The 25138-nt window shown below is 44.4% G+C and overlaps 1 protein-coding gene across 1 annotated transcript; it reads left to right on the top strand.

Annotated features, from left to right (window-relative positions):
• The first annotated feature begins 7383 nt into the window (after positions 1 to 7383).
• On the top strand, positions 7384 to 23872 carry LOC309329193 (cytochrome P450 3A24-like). The gene is made up of 13 exons (XM_081839861.1): positions 7384 to 7533; positions 9898 to 9991; positions 10139 to 10191; positions 10350 to 10449; positions 10993 to 11106; positions 11246 to 11334; positions 11498 to 11646; positions 12354 to 12481; positions 12861 to 12948; positions 15657 to 15817; positions 16711 to 16937; positions 22948 to 23110; positions 23377 to 23872. The coding sequence occupies exons 1-13, from the start codon at positions 7463 to 7465 to the stop codon at positions 23473 to 23475; spliced, it is 1536 nt and encodes a 511-aa protein (XP_081695987.1). The 5' UTR covers positions 7384 to 7462; the 3' UTR covers positions 23476 to 23872.
• The last annotated feature ends 1266 nt before the right edge of the window (positions 23873 to 25138 follow it).

The raw sequence follows: 25138 nt of genomic DNA, 5'->3' as shown, positions 1-25138 counted from the left end.
TTCCCCCATGGAATTCTGGGAACTGTAGTTTGGGGAGGGTGCTGAGAAGACTTAGTTAAGGGATCCATACAGAGCACATGTGACTTGAATTCCTCAGGGTTGCTTGGGAAAAAAGAATCACTATGGCATCAAATCATGACCACTGAATGACAGGAAACTCAATCAGTGCAAGCCAGGATTGCAAAAAAACCCTTCCTAGAATTTACACACATCACAGTCCTGGGTAATGTGATTTATTTGGGTCCCTGTGACTCAGATGCATTCTTTCAAAACTCTGTGTGTGGAAATGCTCTTACAGAAACAGGACCAATCCACCAGTGCAAGCCCAATTTAAATACCACTCTGAAGAGAAATAAGATCTGCTGTAGTTTTGTAGTTTAAACTTCCCTTGTTAAATATAGGTTCCCTTGTTGTGTTGTTAGAGTCACCTAACAGTGTGTAAAACTGGGTCTGGAAACAGCTCAGAAGCAGTAGTTGCAGTTGGTGAAAGACCCGTGATCTGCTTTTGGCACAATATACACTACAGTACACCGACGCCAGGTATAGGGGGTGCTTGGGACTCCTGCCCCCTCAATATTTTGAATCAGGGGCTGTGTGAACACACCCTAATTTCAAGGCTACAAGAGCATGAACAACTGAGACCTGTTGGGTTGTAGCTGGCACATCAGTCTTAGATGGTACGAGCATCTCTGTGCCATGGAAGTAACCTGTGATTTTCTGTGGTCTCCGTATTGCACCATATAGGATGCTTCAGTAGCCTTTGGCTGCACGCACACCTCCTCATTTGTAGCACCGAAATGTGGTTTTTCTCAATCCGGAATCACTCACGCTTAGCCTCAAAATGCTGCTTTCCATCTAGACCAGTTCTTAATCCTGCCTTCCATAAGGGTGTGAGTGTATACATTTGAAAACCCTTCTCTTGATGAAATAAACCACAACCTTTTCCTTCCTGAGTACAACCAAGGTGAATGAAGAAGAAAGCTGTGATTGTGGTCTTGGCATAGAGACATTCACAATGTCATTGAATGTTAAGAATAGGTCACCAATAAAATCTTCAAAAAATGCCCCCCCCCCCGCATTGTCCTTGCAAGCTGGCACCTCTGGCCCTAACGGTTCCCCCATGAAAAATTTCACCTCATGCCACTGGCAAGAAGGCACCTGAGAAAAGACACCCACTCTCCAATTTCACCTCTGTGACAGGCAGAACTCCCCTGGCCTCTTTTCACATCAAACAAAGCAAGCTTGTTTGCAGTCAGCCTGCCAGACATCAGAGCAAAGGTGAACAGATCGCAAAAGATATTGTTAAATTTTTATTTTTGTCCTTTGAGCCCCAGCCCTGATGGCGCAGAAAGAGAATAGAAATTCAAACAAACACAGTAGGAACAGGTTGTTATTTTTTTTAAAAAGCCATGCGAGAGTTTTAATTCAGTTAAACAAAAAACAAAAAAAACCCAGAAATTAAAATGTTAGGTATATTCAGCCAGGGAAACCCAAGGCCATTATATAATAGGTTACTTATTAACGGCAGCAAGAATATTGATAGCTAGAGATTGAAAAGAAGCGAAGGGTACCAATGTACCAAAAATGGTATCACATAATTTGGGTGATGGCACTTTGTGAAAAACGGACACAAACAATTTGGGAGGGCAACAAGCATTCCCCCCACCCTGAAAGACTTTTATAGCAGACTAGTGGCTGTTTATTCTGCCCAAGAACAAAGACTCTGCAGGACAAAATGTACCTGTGACATTTCATATTATGTGGCTGTGTTTACATTTCCCTTTACTGTATATTGACAGCAGCAGGGCTTTTTTCCAGGGGGAGCTCCCAGGAACTCAGTCCCACCCCTCTTGGTGGGTTCTGGCACCTGTCAGGTGGGCACCTAAGAGAAGGTTCCTGGTGAGTTCCTGGTGTTTCTAGAAAAACAGCCATGGACAGCAGCAACGATTGGACTTTCTCCTCCAGGGCTTATGAACTCTCCTGTTTTTATTTTGATCTCACCTTGCCAACAAAGGTCCGTATAGTTAAAGCTATGGTTTTCCCAGTAGTGATGTATGGAAGTGAGAGCTGGACCATAAAGAAGGCTGATTGCTGAAGAATTGATGCTTTTGAATTATGGTGCTGGAGGAGACTCTTGAGAGTCCCATGGACTGCAAGAAGATCAAACCAATCCATTCTTAAGTGCTTACTGGAAGGACAGATCCTGAAGCTGAGGCTCCAAGACTTTGGCCACCTCATGAGAAGAGAAGACTCCCTGGAAAAGACCCTGATGTTGGGAAAGATGGAGGGCACAAGGAGAAGGGGACGACAGAGGACGAGATGGTGGGACAGTGTTCTTGAAGCTACCAGCATGAGTTTGACCAAACTGCGGGAGGCAGTGGAAGACAGGAGTGCCTGGTGTGCTCAGGTCCAGGGGGTCATGAAGAGTCAGACACAACTAAACGACTAAACAACAACAACAACAACAACATGCCCTCAGGTTGGGAGCGGAAGGTGAGATGCTGAGTTTGGCATTTTCATCTTTTCACATATAACAACACACACACATGCAAGAATAAAAATAATGACTTTTTTAAAAAGCACAGCAAAAACACACAAACACATGGGTGTTTGCTATAAAGTTGTGGCAACTTTAATTGCAGAATAAGGCTGTGGGATTCTGGGCTGCCCCACTTCCACTGGGCTGGGTCTTCTCCAGAGAAGAAGACTACTGCATTGAATGATGCACGTCGGGGGGGAAGGACAGGCTAAAGTTCAGCAGTTATGAATACCTGAACGAGAGGATTTCAGATGCACTTCTGCGTGCTCTTTGTCTTAAGATGTCACGTGACTATGTTCATTGCAGATCACTGCAGATATCATCCATTATTTTATTCATTTATCGAGAAGCATTTGTATTCTGCATAATGAAAAAAGATATATCTCTCAAGCGGTGTACACAAAGCAATTAAATATGATTAATTCCTCCTCTCCATGCATTGAGGTCCTGATCAGTTTACGCAGTAAGCTTGTGGTTCAGGGAGCACGTGAAGAATCCTCTCATAGAGAACAGGTACCCTGGAGAGAAGAAGCAAGCGATTAAACCAGCTTAAATCTGTGGTGTAGATATATCATTGTTATTACTTATTTATTGCATCCATAGCACACCTTTTTGTCCAGGCTGATGCATCTATGTTTTGGCTCCTCCTGCTAAAAAACAACACCATTTTCTTCCTTACTCTTCATCCAGGATTTACGAGGGCTGACAACCTATATTAGCCACGCTGGATCCAGCTATTACAAAAGCAGACCTTGTGAAAAAATGCTACACCACTTTAGCTTGCTGGCGTAGGGAAGACAGAGAGGGAGCCAGTCTGACCGCTCTCAGGAGGGGATTCCACAATCTGGGAGCAGCCACAGAAAAGGCTCTCCATGAACCACACTTCTTCTTCTTTTTTTTTTTTAAATTAAATTCATTTTTCTTTTTTATTCATTACATACATCTCAGATCCTTAACATTTATTATGTATTCCTCCCTCCCTCCCCTCCAGGGCTTCCCCCAACTTTCGCTTCTGGTTTGTTTCTCTTTTCACCCACTTTTCTATCTCCTAACAGAAAAAGTTATTAATAACATAGCATCAAGCCTAAAAGCATAAAAATAAAAGTAAATACACCATCATATTTCACTATCTTCTAAACATTTTCTAGTACTAATAATGTGAATGTTTATTTAAATCCTGCCATCAAGTCTATTGATTTTCCTTGTTTCTATAAATATAATATAAATAAAGTCCTCATTTCTTTTGGTATGCCTTAGCCTAAAATACCTAGCAAAAAGGCTTCTGTTTTTTTTTTTTTTTACAAAAGTTATTTTCAACATTTTCTTCAATTCATTGTATATCATTTCCCAGTAGCCTTTTACCTTTTTACAATCCCACCACATATGATAAAACATACCTTCTGTTTCACATCTCCAACACACTTTCTTTTCATTTTTATACATTTTTGCCAATTTAACCAGTGATAAATACCATCTATACATCATTTCCATATAATTCTCTCTCAATAATATACAATCTGTAAATTTCAAATTTACTTTCCACAATTTTATCCAGTCCTGAAATTGCATATTATGTCCTACATCTTGCGCCCATTTGATCATTACTCCATGAACCACACTTCTGATGTTGATGGGATCGAAAGAAGGTGCTCACCTGGGGATCTTGGCACCTTAAGGTGGCAACCTGTACCAGCCAGGGGGCAAGAGGTGGAGGCAGGGAAAGCTTCAGAGCTGGAGGAAGAAGAGGCAGGCCAGGCAAGCCAAGGGCCAGGCCCTTCCACCTTCTCCTGCACCACTGTCTCCTAGAACCAGGACAGGATTGAAGCAGGAAGAGCAGAGGAGGCTTCCATGCAGGAAAATCTTCATGGCTTTGTGTGCAGACCATAGGGTCCCATAAACAGGTAGAGGGGGAGCGCCCCCTGTTGCTCCATTGTGCTCCATTGTGCTCTGATCTGGGAATAGCTGCCTAGATTCTGTGGGAATGTTCAGGGTGGCAGGAGAGGCTTTCTTGTTTATTAATATCCTTCCTAACCTGCGCCAGCAAGTTCCTTTACTTAGCAGAGTTTCACATCCGCCTTCTCATGCAGCAGAAAACTTGTTGCAAACTCATGTGAGTTCCTTAAGGCAATACGCAATTCAATCTGGCTTGTACAGATTGAAAGGTGTTCTAATATTTTCCTGGTAAGACCCCCCTGAATCCCTCCTAAAAGAATAAAGACACCACAGTCTTATTCATAAGTAACAAAAATAAATTTTACTCATGATCAGGCAAAGCACAGTGTGATCCCTGAAGGCAGGCTTAAGGCTTCAAGTTCCACACATATACAAACAGGTTTACCCCATAAGGGAGATTTACCTAGTGACTGCAGGCTAGGAGTCCAGAAAGGAAGATAGAAAAGAAAGAGAGGGGCAGCATGCCTTTTCCTTTTACACGCCCACCCACTAGTCCCATGCAAGGAAGGATGCCCCAGGCCAGGAGGAACAGGAAGTTCTGACTGGCTGGAGCAAACATACCCTTGCACGTCCACTCTAGGAAAACAAGGAATGTTGTACTTGACTGCTCTCAGTGGATTATATCCCACAGATTTTAGATGGGAATGTGTGGGTATCCAGAGCTTTGGAAGAAACTGTAAGTGTTACCTTTGACAATAAAGAGTTAGGTCTCTGCCGTGTGCATTCCTTGACGGGCAAGTGTCCTTGACACGTATGCTGCCTTCTGCCTGTGCAGCTGTTGAATGCAACCCACAGAGATTTTCACATCCATGGACAGAAATCTCAGAACAAGGCCACCTCAGCTGAGATCTTTCCTTCTGAAGGTCTCTGTGTTAGGCTGGTTCAGGGTCCCATCGGTTACAGCTAACCTTCCCCCTTGAATCCCCCGAAGGCTCCTCTCACGTACGATGCCATCATGCAACTGGAATATCTCGACATGGTCCTGAGCGAAACACAAAGGCTGTATCCCCTTGGAGGACGGATTGAAAGGACCTGCAAGAAAGATGTCGAAATCAATGGCGTGACTATCCTGAAGGACATGACCGTGATCACCCCTCCCTAATGGGTGTCATTAGTGCATTGTCAGTGAAGAATTCAAGCAAAAATGTGTATCTTTGTGAAAGTAACATTAAAAGATGTGTTCTGTACAGGAAAAACTAAAATGCTTTCATTCTATCCAGATTTGCCAAGATTTAGTTTACTTATTTTATTTATTAAATTTGCATATTGCCCTTCATGACGCCTTGCAGTGTGACGAAGTCAACCTGGAAACAACGTAGAAGTAGTTGCCATTGGAAAAACACCAGTGTAGTATGACCACAGCGCTTGTTCCCAGGATACAACCTTGGAAACGTATTTTGAATGATCTCCCTTTTGCAGAGTATAATGCACTACGGTAGCCTTTAGCTGCAGGCACACAAACCCATTTGTAGCACAAAAATGTAGTTTTTTCTCAATTCAGAATCGTTCATGGTCGTCTTCAACATGCTGCTCTCAAGCTAATAAATCATCATAATAATTTTATTATTTGTACCCCTCCTATCTGATTCAAGATGGTTATTTATAAGCATTTGAAACCACCCTTTGAAGAAATAATCCACACCTCTCCCTCCCTGCGCACAACCCAGATGAATGAAGGAGAAAGAGGTGATTGCATTCTTGGTACAGGCCTACCCACAATGCCACTGGGCAGGTCTGGGTACACACACCCCATGGGTGAGACTACCTACATCTTTTTTTCAAATTTACGCACTGGGGGGGGGGGGATTGCAGAACCAATCTGCATTGAACTTTTGTTTTTGGAATGGAAGCAGTTCATTATGAAGCATTTCAAATGGAGAGCTAGATACTGTGTTGGCTATATAGGAAAAATCAACTAGTATCCTCCATTGGTCCTAGAATAACATGCCATGATGTCATGGACTGGCTGGATGCAGAGGAGGGGGGAGGCACCAGCTGGGGAGACCCCAAGGAAACCCCCAGGGAAGGAAGCTCAGAGCCAGGGGATCGGTGGCGGCATGAAGACGAGTAGTCAGAGGGAGCAGATTGGGAGGAGGAGGCGTCAGAAGCGGAAGAGGCAACAGGGTTTAGTGAGCAGGAAGAGGCTGGGGCAGAGAGCAGTCCAGAAGCGGAGGAAGAAGCAGAGGCTGGAGAGGAGGTGGGCCAAGAGGCCGAGATAAGGCAGACTGCAGAAGAAGCCGGGGGGATCGCTCCCTCCTGTTAAAAATAACACGTGTTGCTCAGGGTGCATTTAAATATCCACGTTCTAAAGATTCATGTGTTGATTGGAGTCTTATCCTGGTCTTTTTGCCATTTATATCACTAATATAAGAAAACCAATCTCTGTTGGGAAAGCCTCCAAGGAAGGAGACCGTTCCACTGTCAAACAGTTCTTACGGTCAAAACATTCTCCCTAAGGTTTCGATGGAATTTCCTTTCTTGTAACTTGAATCCATCAGTTTGGGTGCTCCATCCAGAGCAGCAGAAAGCAAGCTTCTCCATCTTCCAGGCACTCTGATAAGGCAACTGTACCCCTTAAAAGGTGGCTAAATGACACAGCCCCTTGGCTTTTCAGAGATCTGAAGGGCACCAGGTGAGCGAAAGCTGCTCTGTAGTAAAAGGAATCAGAAGATGACATCATGCACCTGCTGGAGAGGTTGGCAGGAGATGTTTTTACATAAGAAGGCAGCCAAGCAACAAACGCTTTCTCAGTCCTTGCCTCTTCTGTTGCAAGCAGAACTCACTCGGCCTCTTTTCACAGCAGACAAAGCAAGCTTGATCTGAGGCAGCCAGTCATCAGAGCAAAGTTGAATGGATAGCAAAAGCTATTGCAAAATTTTGGTTTTTTCCACTTTGAGCTCCAGCCCTGAACAAATATAAAGAGGGCAGAAATCCACATTCAAAGCCAGAGATTCATCAAGGGCTAACAAGATGGATCTCCTTCCAAGCTTCTCCACTGAGACATGGTTCCTTCTCATTGCCCTTCTGGGCCTTTTCATGCTGTATGTATCATTCTCTTATCATTTCTTTGGCCGTTTTCTAATTGTGAAAAAGAAATGGGGGCGTTTTAAATCTGCTTCTTGTGAAGAGATGGCATCCTCTGAACTGCAAGGATATTTACTTCCAAGAAAGCTTGCATATGGTTGGGTTGTAGAAGCAGCTCTAGAAGCACAGCATATTGAAAGAGCCTTATCTTATAAATCTGAAACAAAACTGTGTTTGGCACCCACCTAGAAGTAGTCCCTGGAAGGGCTTCCATTTTCTGGGTGCCAACCATGATGCCACAAGCCTTTTATTTTGAACTCACCTCCCAATCTCTCAACAGCAGAGGGAGAGGGAGAAGGAATGGAGACACAGGACAAAGTTATTGGGCAGAAGCTGCCAATTCCTGACCTACTCTATCTAGCCCAGGACTGTGAGGCCTTTAAAGCTTAAACTAGGGAAGAAGGTGACAACTCTGGAGATGGATGTAGGGTTGGCCTCATGTGGTTTGATCAGTTGGCCATCAACAAAACACTTCTGGCTATCACTGGGCTGGTGGAATTTTCTAAACTATTTTCATGGACACAGCCATGTAAAAAACATTATAGCAATCTAATTGAATACTATAGCCATTATGGAGGGCGGGAGGTGGGATGACCTTTTGCTACCCAGCTCTTTGCTACCCAGAATGTAATTACTCTGTTGTTGGGCTCTCTGTGTTGTATACAACCAACTTTCAGTCGGAGTAGACCCTCTGGAATTAATAGATCTAAGTCACATCCTTTAGTTTCTATGAGTCTTCTCTCAGGAGAACCAGCAATGGTTGCATCCCAATAATGAATAGAACTCGGCATATGAGTTTGTGTGTGTGTTTGCTTTCTGTTTCTGATTTAACTGTATCCCACAGTTAATTTTTTAAGAAAAGAATATTTCCTTCTGCTTCTGCTGCTTTCAACCTCCTATGGAGGTTTTTTGTTTGCTCTTATCTTTGCTTTATTAATAAAATATTTTTGGAACCTCCCTCCACATGAAATAGCATTGTTAGGTATATTCAGCAGCAACAACTCTAGGGCTATTATATGGACATATCATTGATTACTTATTAATGGCAGCAAGAATATTGATAGCTAGAGATTGAAAAGAAGCGAAGGGTAGCAATGTACCAAAAATGGTATCACATAATTTGGGAGACGGCACTTTGTGGAAAATGGACTCAAACAATTTGGGATGGCAACCTGCCCCCCCCCCCGAAAGACTTTTATAGCAGACTAGTGGCTGTTTATTCTACCCAAGAACAAAGACTCTGCAGGACAAAATGTACCTGTCACATTTCGTATTATGCGGCTGTGCTAACACTTCCCTTTATATTGACAGCAGCAGGGCTTTTTTCCAGGGGGAACTCCCAGGAACTCAGTCCCCCTACCTCTTAGGTGGGTTCTGGCACCTGTCAGAAGGTTCCTGGCGAGTTCCATCATCTCTTTTTCTAGAAAAACAGCCCTGGACAGCAGCAACGCTTGGACTCCTTCTGCTCCAGGGCTTATGAACTCCCCTGTTTTTATTTTGATCTCAGCTGTGCCTTCAAGTTGGGAGGGGAAGGTGGGATGCTGAGTTTGACATTTTCATCTTTTCACATATAACTCAACACACACACATGCAAGAATAAAAATAATGTTTCTTTTAAAGTACAGCAAAAAACCAAGGGTGTTTGCTAAAGACAAACAGAACAGGGAAGGAAAGAGCTGGATTTGCAGGGGAGAAATCAGCTGGTGGACTTTGGAGCCTGTTTATTACTGTATATATGCAGAGCAGGGTGTGCAGCAAGTTGATCTCTAGGAATTTCATTGGAGGAGCTGTGCAGGCCAGTTGCTTTCTGCCCACATCAAGCCCCTATTGAAAGCTTAGTGAGGTGGGGCCCACAAATCCCTGCCTTGTTTTATGGCAACTTTAATTGCAGAATGACTTTCCTCGTTGTAAAAACAGTGCTTTTTTCTGGGGGTATGCAGGGGTACATATTCCCCTAAACATTTTGTGAATCTTTGTACTTTTGTCCATTTACTGTATTTATTTTTCCTGATTTGAACTATAAAATGGTCAAAATGAGAGTACTCCTAAACATTTTCAAGGGGGAAAAAACCCCCACTGGTTAAAAAGGTTAAAAAGACTCTTAATGTCACAACAAAGTTAGTCAAACTCATGTGTGCCAGTTTTTTCCCCCTGTGGTGCCCAAGTCAGTTCCTTGTGGGATTTTTTAACAGGAGGAGCCCACACACAGGTGCATCAACCTGCCAGGTTTCCCCTCTGAACCCTGGACAGGCTTACATGCTCTGCTGACAGATTTGTATCTCTTTCTCTCCCCCCTCCCCCTCTCTTGTTTTACAAAATAGATATGGATTTTGGCCATATGGCGTCTTCAAGAAACTGGGCATTCCAGGTCCATCGCCGTTGCCTTTCTTTGGAAATATCTGGTCCTATCGTAAGGTGCGTGTCTGGTGACATTCCTGCCCTGCTCAAGAGGTTTCCTGAGGCCCATTTCTGCTCCCCACTCTTGGGATCAGAGGTGCTCCTTATAATGAGCCTTAATCCGGTTCAGAAAGGCCGTTCTTAACTTTAAATGTCTTTCCACAGGGGTTGATCAACTTTGATTATGAGTGCTTTCGGAAATACGGGAGGACCTGGGGGTAAGTGACCTTTTATGACTTGCTTTTATTTCTCACGTTGGCCCAAATCCCATTGCTTGATCCCAAGGAGGAAATGATCTGGGGCGGGAAAATACTCTTATCTGCAACTGGATCTCTTTGGGATCTCAAAAACATACCATTCTTTACTCCTAATCCAGGATTTACGAGGGTCGAAAGCCTTTGTTAGCTACGCTGGATCCGGCTATTATAAAAGCCGTCCTCGTCAAAGAGTGTTACACCACTTTCACCAACCGCCGGGTAGGCATTCACTTCTTAAGTATGCAATAGTATTATGGAAGGAGGAGAGTTCATACACGTCACTCCATTGGCACCAAACTGGGGCAGGGTGGGGTAATGGGGAGGGCAAATTAATCCCTCTCCAAAAGTTAAGTGTGAACTTAGTCGCCCAGCCATCACTGCACACCATGTTTATTCCGTTTACAATTCCCTGTTGGATATTATTGGTTCCAGATCTGTCATGGGTTCAAAACCTGGCTTTGCCACTCAGTGGTTCGAAACTATAGTTCCAGTTACAGATAGGTAGCCGTGTTGGTCTGCCATAGTCAAAACAAAATAAAAAAATTCCTTCCAGTAGCACCTTAAAGACCAACTAAGTTAGTTCTAGGTATGAGCTTTCGTGTGCATGCACACTTCTTCAGTGACTTCTGTTTCAGTGTATCTGAAGAAGTGTGCATGCACACGAAAGCTCATACCAAGAACTAACTTAGTTGGTCTTTAAGGTGCTACTGGAAGGAATTTTTTTTATTTTGTTTTGGTTCGAAACTGTTTTGTTTCCTCTAGGATTTAGATTTAGTTGGGATCTTGAAGTCTGCCGTGTCAATGGCAAAGGACGAACAATGGAAGAGGATTCGCACTATTCTCTCTCCAACCTTCACCAGCGGGAAGCTCAAGGAGGTAAAAAAAGGAAAAAGATATTAAGTATTAAGTATTTCCACTGGTAAATATGGGTTGTACAGTTCAAGCACCATTCTAACTGTTCAGTCTGAAATTGCCCATAGGTGTTGACATCTCTGTTCGTTAATTTGTATTTCAGATGTTTCCCATCATCAAACACTACGGGGAGGTTTTGATGCAAAATGTTCAGAAGAAAGTGGAAAAGAATGAATTTGTGGTTATGAAGGAGTAAGTGGTTTGAGCCAGGAAAGGCCTCAGTCAAAAACAGCATAGTATACAATGTGGGCTGCCTTTCAGGTGAATCCAGAGCACATTGGGTGGCCAGAAACAGGCCTATGGAAAATCCTAAGTATACTGAGAGCCTGATTTGGCTGCTCTGTTCCCTCCCCAGCGTCTTTGGAGCCTACAGCATGGATGTCGTCACCAGTACTTCGTTTGGTGTGAACATTGACTCTATGAACAACCCTGCAGATCCTTTTGTCAAGGAGATGAAGAAGATGACCAAGTTTGCCTCTTTTAATCCACGCTTCATTTTGATAGGTAAGTTGGCTTGTGATTTCTGATGGCCCAGTGGAAGTTCGCAGCCTGGTTATTATGGAAACATAATAACTGGTCCATCAAGCACAGAATTTTCTACAGATTTTTCGACTAGGTCCTCCAGGGTTTCTGACAGGGGCCATTCCTAGCCCAGCCTGGTCACGAGGACCGAATGTGGGTCGACCATTGAGCCATGATGGCCTTTCTAAAATATGATTTCTTTCTAGACTGCACTTGGATCTAAAATATTGTGAGGATTATACTAATAACTGGCCCTACCATTAGGTACATGTGTGGGAAGTTCTGGGAGCGTGTAATCAGTGTGCATGCAATTTGACAAAATGCACATATCTTCACACATGAATTGCATATGCAGAATTTGCAACTCTGAGATTCACCATGACCGCTCCCCACATTAACTTGGGGGCGGCTTTTGTGTGGTCACGCGCAGCCCCTCCCCTGGGACTACGAAACTACCGGCAAGGTAGCCTGCCCCCCCCCCGAGCTGGATACCTGGAGGTTCCTGCCTAGCCCCACAATTAACCAATCCCAGCTGGGGGGGGGGATTGCCAGGGGAGTTGGCCAGGTAGGGTTAGGACCGCCCCACATTCACAGTAGAAGGTGTATAGTCTAATGCTTTAGTCCTCAGTCTAATGCTTTGCTTCAGGAAGGTTGATTCCTGTTCACCGTATGATTTCTGTCTCTTGCAGCCATGTTCCCATTCTTGATTCCTCTTCTCAAATTAATGAATGTGAATTTATTCAACGCAGAAGCTTTAAGCTTCTTTTCAAGGTCCTTTGCAAAAATGAAGGAAACGCGGCAGAAAGAAGGGCAAAAGGTAAGAAATAAGACTGTGCCGTAATTTGGGGGTGAATATCTTTGGCTTGGAAAAGGGCTTTCATTGTGTGTGTGTGTGTGTGTGTGTGTGTGTGTGTGTGTGTGTGAGACTTTTCACTGAAAAATCCCCCAGGATTCAACTTTTCTCTGTGCTGCTTCACTGCTTTTTGACTCTTTTACCCCCTCAGTATGTCCGGTTGTGCCTAATTACAGTGAGATGATCTCACAACGAATGTCCTCAAGGGCAAAGGGGGCCAGTTCTCATGGCTGTATTTAGCCCTTTAAAAAACCAGGGGCTTCAAACCATCTCGGCCCAGTGGCCCCCATGGGGATCTCTTTGCCTTACATTTTCTCCACTGGTTTATTTGTTTTCTGGTTAGGGCCGGGTGGATTTCCTGCAGCTGATGATCGACTCCCAAAGTGCCAAGACTGACCACCAGAGCAATGGCTTGAACCACTCCTATAAAGGTAATGCCACACAGTTTAACTGACCTGAAGGGAAGCTGTATTTCCTGAAGACTTGAAATTGCCTATCCCAGTTGGAAAAATGCAATGCAATGAATGTTACCTACACAGATCATGTTCCCGAGTCGTCTTTCCTAAGGAGTTGAAATTGCCCAAATCCTCGATGACTTAGGAACTTCACTTGCACCTGAATAATCATAATCATAATTTATTTATACCCCGCCCATCTGGCTGGGTTTCCCCAGCCACTCTGGGCGGCTTCCAACAAAATATTAAAATTATTAAAAATATGCCAAACATTAAAAGCTTCCCAAAACAGGGCTGCCTTCAGATGTCCTCTAAACGTCTGGTAGTTGGGGGCCACCAGGGGGCGCATTGGAAGATGGCCGACAATAACATCTCTCCGACCCACACAAAGTAATTAAGAGGCTGATATGGGAGTATGCAGCCTCCCTTACCCCCCCCCAAGGGAATGGGGGGGGACTGCCTTGCTAGCTGTGTCCATAATTCACCCCCGGATTCGAAAGAAGGGGGTGTGGGCACTTGGCACGAAGCCCTCGAGTGAGGCCGGCTCTCCCAGACGCTGTCTCTAATTCGCGCACTGGTTCGCATTAGGTCGAAATATGTAATTGGAAATATATAATTGGAAAGAAGCTAATGCACATACATCAAGTGAAGATCGGGAGTAAAGACTGCTGATTAATGGATCTCTGTGAGCGGAGCGACGGGCTGAACAATAAATCAAGTGAAGAATCATCATTGAAAGACTGGTACGTTGGAGTGAAACGGAAAGGGGGGGGAGGAAAAAAACTTTTTTTTTTTTAAATCTTATGTGAGTACCAATAACCCTCCCCTCCAGAGAGAAGAATCGTTGCAAATTATTAATCACAAGCAGGAGATCAAGAACTGTGTGGACTGATCAAAGAGAGGACTGGTAGAAACATCGGGGAATGGAAAGTTTTGTGACGCAGTTACAAATGGTGTTTTGCTAAGACAGGCTTGCCTATAGAAGGACCAGGGTCATCGGAATGTGAATGTATGATTATCGGAATGTGATCTTGACCTGGCAGGACCCCTTGAGATATGTTTGGCAAGCCTGGGGAAATCAATGGACAGACGGAGGGAATGTTCTTTACAGAGGTGTGGAAATGGCGTCTGTTCTTTATGTGATATGATTTTTGGAGAGTGTAAAACCCACACAGAGGATGTTTGTTTTCAACCCACTTGTGAAGATTATCAGAGATAGCAAATAAAGGAATATATGATAACAACAAGAAGATGAGGAAAGTAACAAAGAGACTATCTGGACAGAACTGGATAGAACTGTTTAATTAAAGCAGCAACATGACTGATGTTTGGACCCCTTTCAGAGCTTGATGTATGGGTACCCCCAACAAAAATTTAAACATCTGGCTGTATAATTTGGAATTAATGTGATTTGATTGGCCTGTTAATAAAAATTATATATATATTTTTAAAAAGTCTGGTAGTTGAAGACAGGCTTCAGCAGAGTGAGTGGAAGAGACCAATAGTGCGTCCAAAGACAGTCTCTGCATGTGCTGTAGAGGGAAGTGAGGGGCAAATGGGTCTCCTCCACTTGGGAAAGCAGCCCATGTAGGAGTGGGAAAACTCTGATCCTAAACTTTGGTGGGATATCTTTGGGAGAAGAAAAGGCCGAGGAGTAAACCCTACACAAATCCAGAGCGGAATCCCTAAAACAATTAGCTGGCGCCTTGTACACCTTCTTCCGGCAACTCCTGCAGCCAGGCTGGTGCCAAATGTCTTGCTCTGATTTCCTTTGGACATCAGCAAGGCCAAGAGGGGGGTTCTGGTCAGCCCAGGACCTCCAGACACACTGCCCAGGCTTGGGGTCCTGGAGGGGTCCCTTCAGTCCTGCAAATACAGCGATTTGACTTCACCCCCAGAGGCACACTCCATCGTCTCTCAAGACAGAAGGATGCCAGAAACAAGACTGCACCCACAGACACGATTCCAAACCAACCCCACACAGTCTTCTAACACTATGTATGTTGTTGATGATAATGACTTTTCAGTCTCTTGTAACTCAAAGGTCTCCAAGTGACTTTGTTGTTGTTGTTTAGTTGTGTCCGACTCTTCGTGACCCCCTGGACCAGAGCACGCCAGGCACTCCTGTCTTCCACTGCCTCCCGCAGTTTGGTCAAACTCATGTTAGTAGCTTCAAGAACACTGTCCAAGCATCTTGTCCTCTGTCGTCCCCTTCTCCTTGGGCCCTCCATCTTTCCCAACATCAAGGTCTTTTCCAGGGAGTCTTCTCTTCTCATGAGGTGGCCAAAGTATTGGAGCCTCAGCTTCAGGATCTGTCCTTCTAGTGAGCACTCAGGGCCTATTTCCATAAGAATGGAGAGGTTTGATCTTCTTGCAGTGACTCACAGCATATTTTAAATATAAATAGAACAAAACAGAACAAAGCAGGTCCCATAAAGAGCCATAGGAAGCTTGGGCAGCAGATTAGTAGCAGCAAAGCATCATCTCAGTCTATCAAAAGCCAGGGGGAAGCCTTTCCCTGGTGCTAAAAAGAGGTCAGTGAAGGTGCTTGGCAGACCTTGCAGGGGAGAGTTTTGCACCGAAAGAGCCACAACCTAAAAGGCCCTACTCTCCCTTGTCATTACACTCAGTGGTAAAGGCTTGTACTTGTATGTGTACTTGTTTTCACTTCTGCTTGTTTGCAGGCTTGACTGACATTGAAATCCTGGCCCAATCCTTCATCTTTGTCTTTGCTGGATACGAACCCACCAGCAACTCCCTGGGTTATGCGGCCTACCTCTTGGCCACTCACCCAGATGTCCAGCAGAAGCTTCAAGATGAGATAGATACCATCCTGCCCAAAAAGGTAAGAATGTGTGGGTTGCAAAGGTGAGGCCAGACCTAATGGAAAATGTTTTTTGGATGGGGGAGTTACAGGAGAGTTATTTATCTAATTTGGGGGGCAGGGACAGAGGAGTAATAAAAATGAACCAGTTAGAAACTAAAGTGAAAATACACCAAAACACAATTTAGTACCAGCAGTTGAAATCCAGTTTGCCCTGACATCAGCCCAGTGATCAGCATCACCTGGACCTTAGATTTCAAAGGCCTGTTTGAACTGGAAGGTCTTAGCCTGCTGGCAGAGGGATGACAGAGAGGGAGCCAGTCTATCCCCTCTTGGGAGGGAATAGTGCAATCTCAGAGCAGCCACAGAAAAGGCCCTGTCTCTCTTGAGTCATCGCCAGCTGGGCTTCTGATTTTGATGGGACCAACAGAAGGAGCTCAACTGAGGATCTGAGCACCTGAGCCATCTTAGATTGGGGCAGTGGAGAGAGATACAGATCAGTTGCGTAAGTTGCATCCCACCTGTGCACCTGTTGAATGCAGGGGCGGGGCTACCTGCTTTGGCACCCGGAGCTGCGGGGCGGGGCTAGCTGGCCTGTGGGGGCGGGGCCAGCTACCCGCACAGCAAGCGTCCTTAGCATCCTACCACCTGCGCAGCAACCTCGGTGTGTGTGTGTGTTTGGCGCGGCAATGTCACCTGCCCTCACGGCTGACACCCGGTGCGTACTGCATGCACTGCACCCACCTTCCTCTGCCAGTGGTTGAATGAAACCTGTGGACATTGTCACATTTCTGGGCAGAAATCTCAGAATAAGGCCACCTCAACTGAGATCTTTCCTTCTGAAGGTCTCTGTGTCAGGCTGGTTCAGGGTCCCATCGGTTACAGCTAACCTTCCCCCTTGAATCCCCCCCAAGGCTCCTCTCACGTACGATGCCATCATGCAACTGGAATATCTTGACATGGTCCTGAGCGAAACACAAAGGCTGTATCCCCTTGGAGGACGGCTGCAAAGGACCTGCAAGAAAGATGTAGAAATCAATGGGATCACTATCTTGAAAGGCATGAGTGTGATTATCCCGCCTTACACGCTTCACCGGGATCCCGAACACTGGCCGGAACCAGACGAATTCAGACCTGAAAGGTAACCTTCCCAACCCCAACCCCCCAAAAAGCCTTGCTCACTTGATGAAAGGCCATGTGTTCGAATGACATGAGTGCAAGATCTACCCAACCACTAGTAGATCACCAGCTGCTCCTGATTTCAGCCTCAGCTGGGCTGCTGACATCATCATCACCACCATTTTATTACATTTATTTATATCCCACATTTTTTCTAGACAGGGACTCAAGACGTAGAAACATTGCAATTAAACTGTAATAGAATTCAACTGTGATGAAGGCATATACAAACATCACAATGCCAGCCATGATATCAGCATTTTGCAGATGCCTGGCTGGAGGTGAAAATAAAACAGACATCACTTTCACTCTCTCTTTAAATGTGAGGCAACCAGAGGTTTCATCTTCTCTTAGATCTGAGAATATTTCACTGAAAATTCCACATCTCTGTGGGTGTAAGTATAGCATCCAGTTTCCCTCAGAAATATTTAAGTCTTTACAGGTCCATTCAAAACTTAATAGGAATGCCTGTACAGTGGTACTTTGGTTTACAGACGCTTCAGGTTACAGACTCCGCTAACCCAGAAATAGTATCTCGGGTTAAGAACTTTGCTTCAGGATGAGAACAGAAATCGTGCAGTGGCAGCAGGAGGCCCCATTAGCTAAAGTGGTGCTTCAGGTTAAGAACGGTTTCAGGTTAAGAACGGGCCTCTGGAACGAATTAAGTACTTAACCCGAGGTACCACTGTACATCATCACCTTTTACATATTTCGGAAACCTCTTTCCATTAGCTGCGGTAAAATCTCCACCCCCCACAATGGTTGTGGCAGTTCTGCCCTCAGCTTAATTTCCTCCATTTTTAAAAGAAACATATCTTTTTCATGGGCCATCTTGGCCTCCCTTTCCCTGTATTTTTGGGCTAATCTGGCATCTCTTTCTTTCTCTTTTTCCTCCTAATCTGCTCTCTCTCTCTCAGTCTGTATCTGTGTTAAATGAATATCAGCTGCAGTTCTGGCTTGTTCAGCTGCTAATTTTGCCTTTTCTTTCTCTGCTTCAACTTTAGCCAATTCTAACCTTAACCTCATCATTTCTAACTCAGTACTAGGATTTTCCTCAGATGCAGTATCTCCCTGCACTGGGTCATCCCGAGTCTCTTTCGCTTGCCGCTTGCTGGTCATTTTCTGACAGGAAATTTTCCTTCTTTTAATAAAAGAACTTCAGTATTAAACTGGTTGTTCTGTGTCTCTGGGTACGTTTCTGTGTGGGTTTTAACTTCGTATCATGGCGCTGCCACCAAGCAATATGCTACGGGCGAAACAGCACTTTTCCCTCTCAAGCTGTTGGGCCCGTTCTCACTCAGATAATTATGCATTCAGAGACTTCACGATGTCGAATTACAACAAGAAGACGCTCTACTCCCGGAGACATATAGATGTTTAAAAGCTTGGCCTAACTTTGCAGCTGCCCCTTACTTAACTAACATCACTAACGAAGCTTATAGATGGGCTTTCTCTAGAGCCCGCTTTGAGACAATGCCCTCAGCAGTGCTGTACGGCAAATTCACGCGGGTACCAATGCATGCACGTCTCTGCCCCTGTATGCCTAAATGGTAGAATCTGTCACTCACATCCTTCTGTTTTGCGAATTTTATAGTGAAGAACGAGCTCAACTCATTTTGCCGCTTTTATCAAAATTTATACCCCTACAACATTATTTGGAATCCTCCCCCGAAATTATATGAAAATACCTTCTGGAAGATTCCTCAAGCTCAATATCATATGAGGTGGCCAAATTTTGCACTTTAGCAATCAGGAAGCGTAAATTTCTTTTGTTGAGTGGCACACTGCGAAGTTCCCTTGTGTAATCTTTCTTCTTCTTCTTCTTCTTGATGTTGTTGTTGATTTCTTTTTGTTTGGTCTTGTGGTGTTTGGTGTCGCTGGCTTTTGTCCCAATAAAACTTGGTCTGGTTCACAGGAAGAGAGCCCTGAAGTCACATATTCAGTCACCAGATATTGCGCTGCCATGATAGATATTTGACGAATAATGATCTATGCTACAATTCAATCCTAAACTGAAGGCCCATATTATTAGATCCGCACTTCTGAAGCCCAACCCATATAGCTGTGTTAACTGATCTTTTAATCTTTCTTATAAATTTTTAGACCCATTGTCTATCCTTAATTAAGTACTCTATGTTTAAATCTACGTTTGGTTCTAGCTCCTATTTATTTAATAATTATTCGCCTGGATTCATACTGTTATACTATCTATGTATATGTTTTGTTTATGCTGGTCTATGACCGTAATAAAGTACTTGACTTGACTCAGATAATTTGCCACCATGCCATTTACCCAAAGTTTTTTTTCTCCTTAAAATTATCCTCCTTAAGATTATCCTCTGGCGGACCATTGTGAGGGGACAACTGGTAAATTGGAGTCTCAGGCCAGTTTTCTTTAAATAAACAATAAAGATTTATTTAAGGCAAGATAGTATATAACACAAGTGGAAAAAACTTAGGTTACTTCAGGAATGCAATGCTATTTCACTTTAACTCATCCTTTAACTCAGGGCGGTTCACAAGATAAAATCACAATATAAAAACACAAAAAACACAAAATATGAACAGAAACAGCCAAATACACCCCCTCCCCAACAATAAAACACATAAAAACAGTTAATAACAAAACAAAAAGCATTAAAAGCAGTTTGAAAGATTGTAAACAGTACTCTCCGCTGGGCAAGAGCAGTCCTTTTGTAGTCTGCTAGGCCTGGGGGGAGGCAGGAGCAGGACCCTCAGACTCCCAGCAGGCGATCCAAGTCTTTTTTAAAAAAATAATAATATTTATTCAAATTTTAAAGATTACAAAGAAAAAATTAGAAAAAACAAAAAAAGAAAGATAAAAAAATACAGAAAAAATACAAACAGTTAGAAAAAAACACACAGCTCAAACCTTTACATAACTTTCTTTCCTTTGCTTATTTCCTTGACCTCACACCTCCCTTTTTTGTATTCTAGTTCAATTAGATATTACAGCAAATCCTTTCCAGCTTTGTTTTTATCCTAATAATTTATCTTAATATACTGTAATTTTACATTCTCGTCTTTCACCAATTAGGAAAAAAATCAATTTTTACCTAACCCTTTATATCATTTCTGCTAAAACCACATTACTTCATTCCAACATCCTTCTAACATTCCTTAATTTTACAATGTTTCTGTAAATAAATTAATTAACTCAACAAATCCTTTCCATCTTTCACTATACAGTATTCTGTCGTTCAGTTTGCCTTAATTTATTTTAACCTTATCTTACCATAAAATACATTAAAGCTTAAAACTTAAAACTTATTTATACATAACTCCTTATATCATTTCTACTAAAGCCAAATAGTTTCATTCCAACATTTTTCCTAAGACTCATTAATTTTACACTAATTCCCAAAGTAAATCTTTAAAAACTTTCTTCCAATCTTCATCCAGCGTCTCTTTTTCCTGGTCTCGGGTTATGTCAGTCCTTACTGTCCGTTCCTTCTAGTCCATCAACCTGGTAATCTTATGTCCGAGGCTCTTAAGTCTCTCCCATGTCCCTTCTGCAGATCTTCTTCTTGTTTATACCTGCACTTGACCTTGTCTTTTGTTGATCTTTTTCTTAATTTCTTTCCTTTCTCATTGAGGAGTAGGTCTTGGGGAAACTCCAACCCCAAAAAATCTCCATCTCCCCTCAGCAGATCAGCCCATTCCCCACAGTCCCATTCCCCACATTCAGCAATGTAGTCCAGAAAGTATTTAAAAGCATGTTTCAAAGCCCCTCCAAAATTAAGAGCCCCCACAACTCCAGATCCCCCCTGGCCCGCTCCAGATTCAATCTTCAAGGACAGCGGCTTATGCTCCTGCAGGGCCTCGGGTCTCTCCATTTGTGTTACTTGAGGTTCAGCAACAACCTCCTCCATTGTCTTCTGCATTTGCACTTGCCCTGTCAAAACAGGTTCCTGAGTTGGTTCCTGAATAGTTTCTATATGAGTATTCGCTGTTTGTCCAAGGTTTTTGACTGCAACAGTCAGCAAATCCATCTTCTCATGCAACTGCTCCAACAAAGCTCTTGTCTTGCAAAGAGCAAGCACCAAAGCTTCTTCTAAGCACATTCTAAGTCTTGTTCAAAATGTGTGAGGCCTGTTTTTCACAGGATGCCTCGCTTGATAAAATGTTGCTTAACCTATCACTCCTCCTAATTTTGTGGTGCATCATTGATGTTTGTATACGTTCTATTGACATTTGTGGAGTGTGATTTATTACTGCTGCACAGGAAATATAAAACTTATAAAAGCCGAAAACTTTTTTTTTGGGTGGGGGGGTGTTTCTCCTATCTTTGCTTAAAAAATGATCAGAGACGTAAGAACCTGCCTTGTCTTTTTATATGCCCGACTGCCTTCTCTTTTCTTTTCCACTCTGATGGGGGAACCTAGCAGGACCATTAAGGTCCCTCAAGCAAGGGCCAACTCCCTGTCTCTCATCAAATCCTCTCCTTTTAAACTCTTCCTCCTGGAACCATGGCCAATCAGAGGCTGCCGTTCGTTAACCATTTACTGGCAGGGAAAGAAAGAAAAAAGAAACACTTGTTGAACCAACCTGTCCAGCAAAACCAACTTTCTCATCGCAACGTGGCACAGAAGGGCTGCTGTTGAGAAGGCGTGGCAAGTCACCAAATGGGTGCCACGTCTGCAAGGGCAGAAAAGAATTGGGACCCCAAAATGGTGTGGCCATGTCCCACCTGAGCTGCCCCAATCTGGTGGGGGCAGGGAAAGGAGGCACTGCCCTCCCCTATTCAGAATGGAAGGGAGGGTTGGCATGCAATCCTGACCCCCGGTCACAAAAGCCTGAGAAGGGCGCATCCAGACACCCCTATAACACGCTCCCTCTCTTGGCTGAGGTCCTGCCACCTTCCAGAGCCACAGGGAGGCAAGTTGAATCCTGGCCAGGCCTTTGGGTAAGGTTACCAGATTTTTTTCAGTGAATCCGGGGACACTTCATTGAAATGAGTCGGAATGATAGGATTTTGTCAGGGGACAGATTTGTAAATCTGGGGACTGTCTCCGGGAAACGAGGACATCTGGTAACCGTACCTTTGGGGCTGGGTGGCGCCTCCTTCTCCTTTTGACCTGGCCAGCTGTCCTGGCTAAGCTGGAAGGTGGCTGAGCCACCAAGCCAAGTAGAAGTATCTCCACTGCCATCAGTGCCAGCAGCGTTGGCAGCCATGTGTCTCGCTGGCTCTGCACTCCTTCACCCCCCCGACACACCTCCACCCTACCTGCCCAGTCCATTGGGGGGGGGAATTTGCTCCATCCTGGCCATAATAAAAGGGTTTCTTCAAACAGTGTAAATAGGGTCTGAGCAGGAAGAGCAAACAGACTCTGGAGGGGACCTTTTGCATCACAGACACCATAGGTGGTACCAGTAGGTACTGCATTCATGACCCCCATTTGTGTGACACTACGCAGCATCGTCCCCACTTGATTCAGCTGGTAGATGCTCCATCCTGGCCATAATAAAAGGGTTTCTTCAAACAGTGTAAATAGGGTCTGAGCAGGAAGAGCAAACAGACTCTGGAGGGGACCTTTTGCATCACAGACACCATAGGTGGTACCAGTGGGTACTGCACTCATGACCCCCATTTGCACAACTTGATTCAGCTGGTGGATGCACCTGAGCAGTGGCGTAGCGTGGGTTGTCAGCACCCGGGGCAAGGCAAGTAATCTGTGCCCCCTAACCCGTGGATTTGCACCCCCTAACCCGTGGATTTGCACCCCCAGATGTTGCGCCCGGTGCGGCTGGCCCCCCCTGCACCCCCACGCTACGCCACTGCACCTGAGGACAAGCAACTGAGAACCAGCTGGTGGTGAGCAATGTCCCCTTGTTGTGAGCCTTGAGCTGCTGCCTTCTTCTTCCTTTGCCTCTCCCATCAAGGCATCAGATCTGCCCGTTTTGGTTCCTTACCCACCCTGCATTTCTCTTGTCTCTGTGAATGCAACCAGGTTCAGCAAAGAGAACAAGGATCAAGTGGATCCCTACATATACCTGCCCTTTGGAGCTGGTCCCCGGAACTGCCTGGGAATGCGCTTTGCTCTCGTCACGATGAAGGTGGCAATTGCAATCCTGGTGCAGCATTTTTCCTTCAGGGTCTGCAAGGAAACTCCGGTGAGGAAGCTGGATGGTGTGTGCCTGTGTGTGTGTGTGTGTGTGTGTGTGTGTGTGTGTAAAAGGAAGGGGCAAGGGGCATGACACTTGGAGTATCAATGTTCTGCACCAGTGCCCAAGGCATAGACAGCATCATACTGCGTGTTTTGATTTAAGCCAGGGAAACCAAAACATTGAAACTCCCCTGTGATCTTCTGCTGGGGTCTTGATGTTAAGATGGGTTGACTGATGTGCTGATTGCTCTCTCGATTCTCACCCTGCTGCAGATTCCCCTTAAGATGAGCAACAAAGCCTTCTTAGTGCCAGAGAAACCAATAGTTCTGAAGATGGTGCCACGAGGTGGTCCCCAAAAGGAGAAAGAGTGAACCCTGTTTGTGTCTCATTCACCTCGGTAGCAAGTGCAAAAGCTTCGGGTGTTTTCCCAAAGTTTCCCCAAAGAGAACTTTTAATGGTTCCAGAGAATCAAACTGATTTGCAAACTGAAACGAAACTCGCTTTTAAAAACTGCACTTCAATAATAAAGGATGAGGAAGAGTCAGCTCTAAGTTTCTATCGTAAACCTTTTGCAAAATAGAGCCTCCTTCCCCTTTTCCTTTTTTTACACACACAGTTCTGTTTGCTGTTATATTCCATATTTATAATCCAATTTCTTCCACCTCACTTGTACAAATATAATGTAAACTAATATTCAGAGGAGGGTTGCCAAATAGTAAATATAGAGAAGAAAACTTTCAATAAAGAAACCATAGGCTCCTCCCCTCACTGCTTTTTGTACTGAGTGAAGTCCTATCTCAAGTTCAAACCTTAAGGTCTTTACAGTTGGTTTGTTCCACAGTTTGTGATCTCATCTCTTCTAGCATGCACTTGTACTTTGGTCTGCTTCTTAATGGCGGTGTTGGAGGGGTTTTGGCAGGTGAAGTGCTTTTGCACTCAGCGGTTCCCTGCCTCCATGCTGAAGCGAGAGTCAGGTACCAAGACGAATCATCCTTATTTTTCCTTCACCAATGATCTCCTGTTGTCATGGAGGCTGCCTCCATTAAGGCAGTGTGGAACCGGAAGCCCTTGGAACTGTATTTTGAACGATCTTCCTTATGCAGAGTATAACACACTACAGTAGCCTTTAGTTGCAGACACACCAACACATTTGCAGCACAAAAATGTAGTCCCCCCCCTCAATTCCTAATCATTCATGTTCATTTTCAACATGCTGTTTTCAATCAAATGAATCGTCATAATAATTTTATTATTTGTACCCCTCCCATCTGATTCAAGATCTTGCTGTCCATAAGGGTGTGAGTGGTTACTTGATACACATATGAAACCACCTCTTGAAGAAATAATCCACACCTCTCCCTCCCTGCTCACAACCCAGATGAATGAAGGAGAAAGCAGTGATTGCAAACTTGGTACAAGCCTACCCACAATGCCATTGGGCAGGTCTGGGTACACACACCTCATGGGTGAGACTACCTACATCTTTTTTTTTTTTCAAATTGACACACTGGGGGAGGGATTGCAGAACCAATCTGCATTGAACTTTTGTTTTTGGAATGGAAGCAGTTCATTATGAAGCCTTTCAAATAGAGAGCTAGATACTGTGTTGGCTATATAGGAAAAATCAACTAGAATCCTCCATTGGTTCTAGAATAACATGCCATGATGTCATGGACTGGCTGGATGCAGAGGAGGGGGGAGGCACCAGCTGGGGAGACCCCAAGGAAACCCCCAGGGAAGGAAGCTCAGAGCCAAGGGATCGGTGGTGGCATGAAGACGAGTAGTCAGAGGGAGAGGAGGGAGCAGATTGGGAGGAGGAGGCGTCAGAAGTGGAAGAGGCAACAGGGTTTAGTGAGCAGGAAGAGGCTGGGGCAGAGAGCAGTCCAGAAGTGGAGGAAGAAGCAGAGGCTGGAGAGTTCATATGTCAGGAGTGCTCTGATGGTGTTTCCTGCTTGGCAGGGGGTTGGACTCGATGGCCCTTGTGGTCTCTTCCAACTCTAGGATTCTATGATTCTATGATTCTATGATTCTATG

The sequence above is a fragment of the Podarcis erhardii genome (genome assembly GCF_964252035.2).
Source record: "Podarcis erhardii genome assembly, chromosome: 14".
NCBI classification, from domain to species: domain Eukaryota; kingdom Metazoa; phylum Chordata; class Lepidosauria; order Squamata; family Lacertidae; genus Podarcis; species Podarcis erhardii.
Note: the sequence above shows the minus strand (reverse complement) of the source record. Positions and strands in the feature narration are given on the sequence as shown.